The sequence below is a fragment of the Amblyomma mixtum genome, chromosome 2 (assembly GCF_055824585.1).
Source record: "Amblyomma mixtum isolate Tamu chromosome 2, ASM5582458v1, whole genome shotgun sequence".
NCBI classification, from domain to species: Eukaryota; Metazoa; Arthropoda; class Arachnida; order Ixodida; family Ixodidae; genus Amblyomma; species Amblyomma mixtum.
This window is the reverse complement of record NC_143013.1, coordinates 259,679,563-259,690,050: the sequence shown is the minus strand read 5'-3', so window position 1 is coordinate 259,690,050 and position 10,488 is coordinate 259,679,563. Positions and strand designations below refer to the sequence as shown.

At 50.8% G+C, this 10,488-nt stretch overlaps 1 protein-coding gene across 1 annotated transcript; it reads right to left on the bottom strand.

Annotated features, from left to right (window-relative positions):
• Positions 1-4,587: 4,587 nt before the first annotated feature.
• On the bottom strand, positions 4,588-8,520 carry LOC149363721 (uncharacterized). The gene is made up of 2 exons (XM_089569971.1): positions 7,640-8,520; positions 4,588-5,510 (listed from the first exon to the last, which is right to left on the bottom strand). The coding sequence occupies exons 1-2, from the start codon at positions 8,237-8,239 to the stop codon at positions 5,175-5,177; spliced, it is 936 nt and encodes a 311-aa protein (XP_089426097.1). The 5' UTR covers positions 8,240-8,520; the 3' UTR covers positions 4,588-5,174.
• Between the last annotated feature and the right edge of the window lie 1,968 nt (positions 8,521-10,488).

The window sequence follows — 10,488 nt, the reverse complement described above, 5'->3', positions numbered from 1 at the left end:
AGTGTGTGTTGCGGTTTTATAGCACAGGCTCTCGTGCAGTGGCCAGCGAAGCTGATCTGTTCGCGCTACCGCGGTTTCGAATCCCAGTCGAGGCAATATTCATTTATGCATTTATCGAACTTTAAGGTCAAGACTTCAGCAATGGCCACCCTTTTGCAGCTTTTGGTGCGAAGTAGAGGTTTCGCTCTATAAAAGACACAAAATAAATATAACAGGGGAACAAGAAACTTTCACAACATCACGTCCTTGTAGCAGAACAGCAAACGCAATTAACAAGGAGCCCTGTCCTCCTGCGAAGACGTGCTCTCTACGAAAACAGCTCGCTTTATTCTCGGAGAAATCACCTTAAGGAAAATAAACTAATGTCGCTGTAAGCTATATTCTGAAAACACACTCGCTTTCTTTCTTCTTGAACAACCTACAAACTTTTTAACCTCACCCGGAGGAACTTAACGATTGATCATTCCAAGAAGCGGGATAGAAAGTCCCAGTAGCTGCTTTTGTACTGACCCCCTGGCAACGGTCCAGACAGACACTTCTCGTGCACCGTACAAACATAGACGCGCAGAATTTATTTCTCTAGTAGGAGTACTGACGAAAGGAAAGAAAAAAGGCAGCTCTTCCTAATGACATGCCTAATGAGTTTGGCACGATGTTGCGTACTGTCTGACAACGCCTGACCTCGTAGACAATGGTTCTGGGTCCAGCGTCGTTCTATACTGATGCACTGGTTTTGACAACAGTGGCCTTCCAAGTGTGATCGGGGACCCTGACCCGCCTGAAATACTGTGCATGCAAGTGGGAAAAAAAGAGAGCCTAGAACTGCTCCCTTGAAGGTTCCTTGACAACTACTTTTTGTTCACGTGCCGACGTAAACCACGAAAACTGCTCGCCCAATACCGGAACGCACAACAGTGGTTGCTTGCATTAACCCCCAGAGTTTCGCTGCGAAAGCAACACTACGCGAGTCGCCGAGCCATTTCGCGGAGCTGACGAAAGGCCATACTGCGCATGCGCTAGGAGCAGTGACGTCACACGGCGCACAGCTAGCGTGCCGCCGCCATCGCTGCGCGGGTGACTCAGAGGTGCCGCCGCCGCGCTCGCCAGTTGCGCATGCGCAGTACCGGCGCATAGCCAGCGTGCCGGGGCCGCCGCCGCTGCCGCGCGCTCTCCGTCGCCTCTCTCTCTCTCCTCGTTGCTTTCGCAATCCTCCAGGTTTAACCAGAGCTAAACCACTGTTCTTTTTCGCCTTCTTCTCTGAAACAAAGAACTGTGGTCGATAGTTATAATGCCTCAGCCCCGACTCCTTGAGAGCATACGGCGGACACAATCCGATCCCATGTGACCTCACTGATATACATTCCCGGTGTCCAGCAAGTATCACTGCCACGCTCCAGCCTAATTGGTCAGAAGGCGGCCAAGTGATCACGCAATGGTGACGTCACTTATCTCCACTCCATCTAGTGGAGTGGAGATCAGTGTTTACGACAGACATACTGGGACGACTAATGTATAAACTTGCATGATACAGCTATTTTTGCACAAGCAGCGAACCCCGATATCAGGGTATCTTCATTGATTACTAAACAGTGCCTCCTCCTCTCCATCTTCCGAATGACACGGACGAAGCAAGGAGTGAATAACAGTTGACAAGTATTGTTCACGCAAACACACTTACTTAGCCGCACTGAATATGGGTTTGCCGCCGTAGTGACGTATCTAACTAATTCCTTGCGCAAGGGTTTCGATTTTTGAAAACGCCGGAATTCAGCCTGAGCGGTGGAATTAAAAATATTTAAGTTAGAGTTGGGTGAAAGGGCTGAGGTTTTATTGGTCCTCAAAACAGCAGTGGGTTGAAGAGGAAAGAGTGTTCATTAGGGGCCAAACGAACTTAAAATGAGCAGAGAAGGAAAGCTCAGTTCGATTAACTATGGCACGTCGAAGACCAGCCTGTTTACATACCCTTACAAAAATATGTAATGAGTTTCTGATTAAGTCAATCATTTTATACATTACGCTCATCAGGTATACCTGATGACTTCTGAGTTGAGTTTCTGATCATTGCTGATTAATACTGGCCACCGAGCTTGATTACGACGTGGTGAGTTTTCTTGTTGAGATTCTCAATATTTCGCGATGTATACATCTTGAATTCACGATGCATCGCTGTATGTTTTATGATGAATGCAAAGTAGTGTTTTGGCCAAAAAGAAAAAAAGCAATGTCTTGAATGCGATTTTATATAAAGTCTGTTTAACATCATACAGAAACGCTGCAGTAATGCTCTCTTGCACGTAACGTAAACACCCACTACACTATTATACATGCAACTTTCGCTGAAACGGGGAGCAGTCCAGGACCAGATCCGCCAATCATTACGGTAAACAGCTTCCATCGACCTTCTCAAAGGAGCAAGTAGCAAGATCGAGAATGTGTCATTACAAAGCTCTGGAAATACACGCCGCATCGATACATTCACTTGATCCGAACTTCATACCCCGGGCTGACGATTATATACTCCTAATAAGGCCCCCCAGCAAGTGTTAGTCGCTAATAAACAGAGTTTTCTAAAGAGTTTTGGTGTCATGCGTGCAATTTGAGATACGTGCAAATCGAGATTGAACTTCAAAGCTCTGTTAGTTCACGTGCATCATTACTGCATGAGAAACTGAAAAAAAAAATGCATGCGTGGTGCATGCAAGTGCTACTGCTGTGATGTCTTCACGCTTCACGAGTTGTGCTAAAAAACTAAGTTTTCATCAGGAAAGTTATTTGCAAAAACTCAAGAATTTATGATCCAATTCCGATGAAAAAAATGCTGAAACTCATTATTGAACATTTGTTGCTTTTTTTATTAGTTTGCGATGACTCACCATGAATCATCCACATCATCAGCCCGACTACACCCACTGCATGGCAAAGACCTCTCCCATGTCTCTTCAATTAACGCGGTCCTTTGCCAGCTGCGCCCACCCTACCCCCGCAAACTTCTTAATCTCATCCGCCCACCTAACTTTCTGCCGTCACTGCCACGCTTGCCTTCTCTTGGAATCCACTCCGTTACCCTTAAAGACCACCGGTTATCTTGCTTTCGCATTACATGCCCTGCACAAGCCCACTTCGTCCTCTTGATTTCAACTAGGAAGTCATTAACCCGCGTTTGTTCCCTCACCCACTCCTCCCGCTTATCATTTTTCTTTCCATAGCCCTATCATTTTTCTTTCCATAGCCCGCTGCGTTGTCCGTAACTTAAGCTGAACCTTCTTCGTTCTAGCCTCCACGTTTGTGCCCCATAGATGAGTACCGGTCAGATACAAGTGTTGTATACTTTTTCTTGAGGGATTATGAGGGATTACCATGATTACATCATATCAAATATCCATTTTTAAGGTACTATACAAGATGACCAAAAGTCGTCTTTTACAAAGCAGCCGCAACAATTGGTTTGGTTTTGTTTATGGAGTTTAACGTCCCAAAGCGACTCAGGCTATGAGAGACGCCGTAGGGGAGGGCTCCGGAAATTTCGACCGCCTGGGGTTCTTTAACGTGCACTAACATCGCACAGTACACGGGCCTCTAGAATTTCTCCCCCAAAGAAATTCTAGCCGCCGCGGCCGGGATCGAACCCGCGTCTTTCGGGTCAGCAGCCGAGCACCATAACCACTGAGCCACCGCGGCGGCCAATTGGTGACTATAATAGTCGCGCTCTTTTGTGGACAATGCGCCACATGATGTAACCGAGACCACGAAGTTCCTATTTGCGCTGAGTGGTTTCGTTTAGACCATGCACCGGGTGCTCTACCGAAAGGCCTGTAGACCAGTTGGCTACAATCCGGAAGGTCCCGTGGTTTCACGGGGCTATTTCGTATCCCGGCTCTTCTGGTCAAACTACAGCTCCAAGAGCGCGAACATATTACCCAACAATTCTGAAAAAAAAAAAGCATTTTTGAACAGGAAAAATGTATGAACTCAATTTTTTATATATCAATATATCCAGAGATCTCCCGTCGCCAGGCTCGCATTTTCTTTTTTTGCTATTAACATTTTTGCTGTCGTCAAAACCGTTCCCCATTGGTTTTCTGTGGGAGTCTAACTGTTCGATGCGAGCGATGGACACACTGCAAAAGAAAGATTTTGCTATATATCGAAAGAATAGATTCCTTTATATAGGCACTTTACTTCCTCAATATTCAACTTTTTTTGCCCAAGAATGTTGGAAATGCGCCTTTTGGACTGCGCCGTCGTGTATGTGCATGTGCCACTGCCTTGCATCTCTGCTGTTCAGTTCTACGATAGGCAGTCTGGGACCCGGAGTCCTGTGTTGGTCGTGAAACCGCTTGAGATTCAACGCTCCCTGTACGATATGGCCTCGAAACGCCGGCATAGAGATCAGTTATGCGCGTCTCACCTTACCCCAGTCCGCGACAGCACATCTTGCATGAAATCGTGTATGTCTTGGCATTAAAGCCCCGCTAAATGGACACCACCCCTGTTGTATATGGTACAGGACGTGCAAGAAAAACACCGAAAAGGAACAGCAGGGGTGAAAGAGTAGACACTGCGAAAACAGTAGCTTTAATTTGGGAGAACTCGCGACAGCTTAGTTCTCGCATGAGACCGCGACAGACGCATCTCCCTTGGATGCTCTTTCAGCAGCTTCTTCAGCTTTTATGGCAATTTGTCCTTCGGTCCACAGCAGTGCACAGCCCCGCCTTGAAATACGCACTCGACCAGCCACGCTCATGCCGTATCCGGTGCATTGGCGGTACTCCATTGACTGATACGTTACGTACTGCAGACCTCGCTATGTTGAGGGTGGTTCCTAAAACACAACTGAGCACATCTACACATAACGTCAGAGCGCAGCCTGTGACTTGCGGCAATTTTTTGAAATTTCAACGCGAAGAATTTATCGCCTCGCATGTGAGAATATGCGAATTTACAAAAAAAAAAGAACAAGCACTTGGTTTCCCTGGCAGCTGTCCGCGAAACCACAACAATGTCTTTTCTCAGCTGGCCGTCAATCTTGCTTAGATTGCCCAAGACCTGCCACCCGCTACCAGAATGTAGCTGAACGACCACCACATTCAAGCCAGGAATAAGCCAACCAGCCAGCCTGACTCTCCTCTCCTTTGGAACACACGACTAAGAGGCCAGTAGGGGCTAGACGGGGACTACATGAAGTCGGGGCAGTCTTCCTCGATGTGCACAACCCTCGTGGAGACCTGGCGGTCGCGCGACGAACCTCGCTGGGACCTTGAGGATCCGGACGGGTCCTCGAAGATGTGTACCACTCGGGATGAGCCCCGGCGGCTGCCCCCGGAGTCGTCCATAATGCGAATGGTCTGCATCGCGCCGGGGCACGGGTCCGGAAAGAGCTGTTCGCAGCGACCGCGGCTGCCGGAGGAGTACGACGGCCCGTCTGTCCTGATGCGCACGCCGCTGAAGGAGCCCCCGCAGTGCGTGACAGTCGGCGGATCGCTGCCGTAGTTGTCGCTGCCGCAGATGACCTGCAGTAGATGTAAGAGTTAAGTGAGTGAGAGCGGCCGTAGGAAAAAGAAGAGACAAGAGCACGGGCCTGTCGGTTCGAATCAACATGGCCCACTACCAAGGCTCGCTGCCGATGCTCGGAAAGGATCTTATCTCGTTCCGGGAAATCGCCTTGTTTTAAAGGGCAGCCATCGTTTGACCAAAGCGGTGGCCTTGTGGTAGAGTATCCTCCCAGCATTCGGGAGGTGCTGGGTTCGATGCCCAGTACCGCAGGGTATACCCACCGGTGTTCTAATGGACAGATTTTCCCCGGCCTGGTGCTCGGGGTGAAATGCTTGGGGAAAGGGTCTGGGACCAAACCTTTGCGTTGAAAGGTCAATGATTCGTTCTGCCATCGAACAACTTAAATCCTCCTCGTGCGGCAAAGCCCACTTGTCGGATCCGTGCCTGTTCAAGCCCACAGTGACGGGATTTGAAGGTGCCTGCTGCTTTCCCAAGCCGTGCACTCTGGGAAGCCGAGCACCAGGCCGGGCCTTGTGCCCATTTTAGAAAACCAGTGGGCAACCGGCCGGCAGCGGAAGTCGAACCTTGCACCTTCCGAAGCCGAGGCTGCTGCTCAACCATAAGGCCATGCTGCGATTGCGGATTGGGAGAGTTGAAAGAACGAAGAGACAGTTCGGACGCGCGCTGCGGTAAAAGTGAGCGTGTATGAGAAATGCGTCTGGACGGAGCAGCAGCGGTAGTATTAAGTGCTTAATCGATAAAAAAAAAAGAAGGAAAGTCATGCCGGCAGCCATAACTGCCTAGCTCATGATGGCGACCTGCACAGTGGCCGTTCGGAGGGAAATAAGGAGGAGGGGTAGATAAAACAATAACGAGTAGGAAGAAACAGGATAGTTGAAAGAGATAAGAATATCTATTAGTATATATAAACTGTACACAAACATACACGTGAATTATGTACAGGCTACACGCATACCAGTTTCTTATTGAGGTATAGCACGCGAGAGATCATCACTGGAAAGTATACACACATGCGCGTAAGCCGAGGCCACGAATGCGTGGTGTCCTGTCAAGGCCAACCACAGGTGTTTACTGCCGTCATTCCAGAGAATTTCTCGAGGGTAAAAGCGCCGGTGTTGCCTTCTATGACCAAGGTCTTTTCCTGGTATCACGTAGCTAACAGTTTCCGCGTAGACGTGCTGGCCGATGAAAATGTTATCAGTGTTGACTGGGGAATTGGCAATACCGACAATACGATCTGTGCGGTCTTGTCTAAGGCCCTAGCTACTGAGGTCTAAAGTACTAAGGTCCCAAGCTAGGCGAGACCTTCTGCTGTCCCATGTTATCGCGCTGCTCCACTTTGGATGTGCCCCAGGTGGCCCTATCATTGGATGGAGGAGGGCGAACAGCTGGAAAGCTTTTGTTCACATCTGAACGTATACCGGAAGCGAATCTTTGGCTCGTACACCTGCGTCCTCTGGGGAATTTCTAGGGAATGTCAAATTAAAGTTTATAGCTTCCGTTAAACACATGCATGCACAAAAGTCTAAACAGCGCGCAAAGTGAATGATAACGCTGCCTCATGCAGTTCCTAAGGGAGGCCAGAAGCATAAAACGCTTTGTGGCCAAGGAACTTGTAGGGCCATAAAAACCGCGTAGGCATCGTGAACCCCCTACTCTCCTCTGTGACTGCCCTCGTTTTGAGAGAGCGCGGTTTCCTAATTGCTACTCTGTACCGCTTGGACTCGCGTCCTTTAACAGAGTCCAACGTTCTGGGGCCTTGGACACAACCTTCCTCACAAAGGAAAGCGGTGAAAGCGCTCCTGAGATTCTTAAGGGACTCGGGGTTGTATTCCGTCTATAATCTTCAAGTTTTCAGTGCGCGCCCTCTGTCCCTGTGACATAGTGGTCGCTGGACACGTAGAAAACTCATTTCATTGCCGCTCTTTTTCCTTTTTTCCCCTTTGTTCCCCTCCCCAAGTGTAGGGTAGCCAACTGGGCATCGCCTGGTTAACCTCCCTGCCTTTCCGTCCTCTCTCTCTCTCTCCTAACGTACCACCGTAATTACTCTGCAACTAATTTCCTCTAGACCTGCGCATTTCTACCCAGTGAATAGACTGCTCTTATCGGTTTGTACGGTCCTGACCTTCACGCCAGGACCGGATCCTCCACTCGGTGGCAGAGGAGCAGGCCGTGGCTGGACCAGCACGGGGTTTCCCGGCTGATCGTTGATGACGGTGACCGACGTGAGCCCGGGCGTCTCCTGACCGAGCGTCGTCTCGAAGCAAATAGGGAGCCGCTTGTTTGCCAACAGGGTCAGCGGGTCGCACAGCGGCTTCTTGACCGACGCGGTCGAAGCCTTGGCGTCGGCGCCCGCAGCGGGCTTAGCGTCGGCCGCCTTGCCCTTGTCGTCTTGACACTCCTTGCAGCGGTCGCGCTCTCGCTTTTCTTCCTCCTCGCGAGTTAGCGGCCGGCCCACGGACACCTCGAGTCCACCCTCGGGCGTTATGCGCCAGTCGAGCCGCGAACCTTTGGGCTTCTGAGGCGGCGCGGGCATTCCGATGGTCTCCACGGGACCGCAGTAGACCTTGGTGACAGAGCTCTGGCGGGCTGGCATCGGATACGCCATGATCTGCGGCTGCGGCGGGCCCGAGTCCAGCGTGACAACTCTGACATTGCCGCCGTCCATGCAGACCACGTCGTTGGGGTCGCCCAGCGCGATAACACGGACAGACCTGCCGGCCATGGTCGTCGCTGCGGGCGGTCGCCGGCTGTTAGAGAAGAACCGAGTGCGGCTGGTGGCGGGGCTGGCTCACTCTGGGCTGGGTGGATTTTACACGTGTCCCGGTGCGGACATGGCAGAATTTCGCTCGCATACGCCGCCGCCTGAAGAGGAAGGCCCGCGGCAGGTGCCTACTCGGTGTGTCGCTAGGCTGCCATGGCGAGTTCCGGCGGTGAAACGACGGCCCTTGGAGCGGCTCGACGCTGTGGAACGCGCCGGCTCGCGCACGAGCTCGAGCGGTCGGCGATGATGATGACGCTTGCTATGCTGATATGCCATCTTCTTTCAGAAGAGAGGCTGTCGTATTGAGACGAAGGGGCAGTGATTACGTGTTGGCAGTGCGGATAGACTGTGGGTACGTAACCGTCGCCATGATGTGACTGACATAGGCGAGTTCCTTTGCCGTGATCACTAATATATTTTCGACACAGAGTGTGGAAGCATCGCAGACAAATGAATAAGAGAAAGATAATTTTTTCTCCTGTTGATAGCCAAAAAAGTTGCCCCCTCTCTCCACACTGATATATTGCGACGTTAGTTTCGGCACAGCTTCACACTGTCACGATGCGAACAGTCGGTTTGGGCATGCTGTTCAGGCACGGGCACTGCGAACGTCGCGGTTTGACACAGCGGCCGTATCTGGTCACGTGGTCTGCACGGCCGCAAACGACTCGCTGCAAACGCCTGCATCGATGTGCATGCAGAGGGCCAACAGGTTTTGCTTGCCTGGCGGAGATTGGACCGAGCGGTCAGCATGACGGCCAGCGTGCCGCGCACACGTTGTTGTTGTTGCGCCCTTGGAGAATGGCGCATGCCCACGAAGGGGATTGGCCACACATGTAAGCGTCAAAAATAGGTTATAGGCTATGTGAAGTAAAGAAGAAAAAAATGGCTGAGGCTTAACTTGGTTAAGCCTGGAGAATGCGAAGCATCATCGTGTCGCGTAATTTGGAGGCGCACAAGTTCGCACAACCACAGCGACGGCGCGAGGTGGGCCCCCGTTTCTCCACTGTCGTGACGTCATCGTGTCACGTGATTTGGAGGCGCACAACCACAGCGACGGCGCGAGGTGGGCCCCCGTTTCTCCACTGTCGTGACGTCATCGTGTCACGTGGTGTGACGTCATGCATCACGTGATTTGGAGGCGCATAACCACGGTGAAGGGCTGAAGTGGTAGCTAAAGTAGTATGCTTCGCATAAAAAAGGAAAGAAAAGAGGAAGAATATAATAGGTTTGGGTTTGGTTTATTGGGGTTTAACGTCCCAAAGCGACACAGACTATGAGGGGCGCCGTAGTGAAGGGCTCCGGAAATTTCGACCACCTGGGGTTCTTTAGCGTGCACTGACATCGCACAGTACACGGGCCTCTAGAATTTCGCCTCTATCGAAATTCACCCGCTGCGGCCGCGATCGAACCAGCGTCTTTTGGGCCAGCAGCCGAGCGCCGTAGCCACTGAGCCACAGCGGCGGGTGGAGGCAAGAAAGCCCTCTTCATAAAAAACAAACAGATTAATTTTGGAACGATAAGGAAAGGAAGCGGTGGGGTGGATCGGAATCGGTTTTCTAACAGGGAATCCTTCCAGAGGCAGTAATGAATTTGTGAGCAGCGGAGAGAACTGTCTCGTTGCTGATGCCACGCACACATCTTCGAAAATCTTTGGAGCAAAGAACACATTTTAAGGCGAAAGACTTTAATGGCTCATACTGTCGGCCAAAATTCTGTCACACTATAGCTGTCAGTCGAACTGATCACGTCATCGGTGGTTCCTACTGCGCATGCGCTTGGCGCCTGACAACTTCGAGCCACACATGATGGAATTCAGCGAAGATACACCAACAGAATGATTCAGCCAAATGCATCAGTAGAATGATAAGAACTGGCAGCAAAGCGTAGTCTCATTCGCAAACAGCGTGCAATCAGCAACAGAGGCAGCCAAATCGGCGCGAAAAGGCTTTCGCCTCGAGCACTTTAGATGGTCAAAGTGCCCCCCTAATTTTTTTCTTTAGTGACGAAAAACTAATGATGAGCATTGATGATTTGTGGCACCATCTAACACAGCATATAATAGGCTACGCATTCTGTCAATTAAGCCGCCGCGGTGGCTCGGTAGTTATGGCGCTCGACTGATGACCCAAAAGACGCGGGTTCATCCCGGCCGCGGCGGTCGAATTTCGATGGAGGCGAAATTCTAGAGGCCCGCGTACTGTGCGATG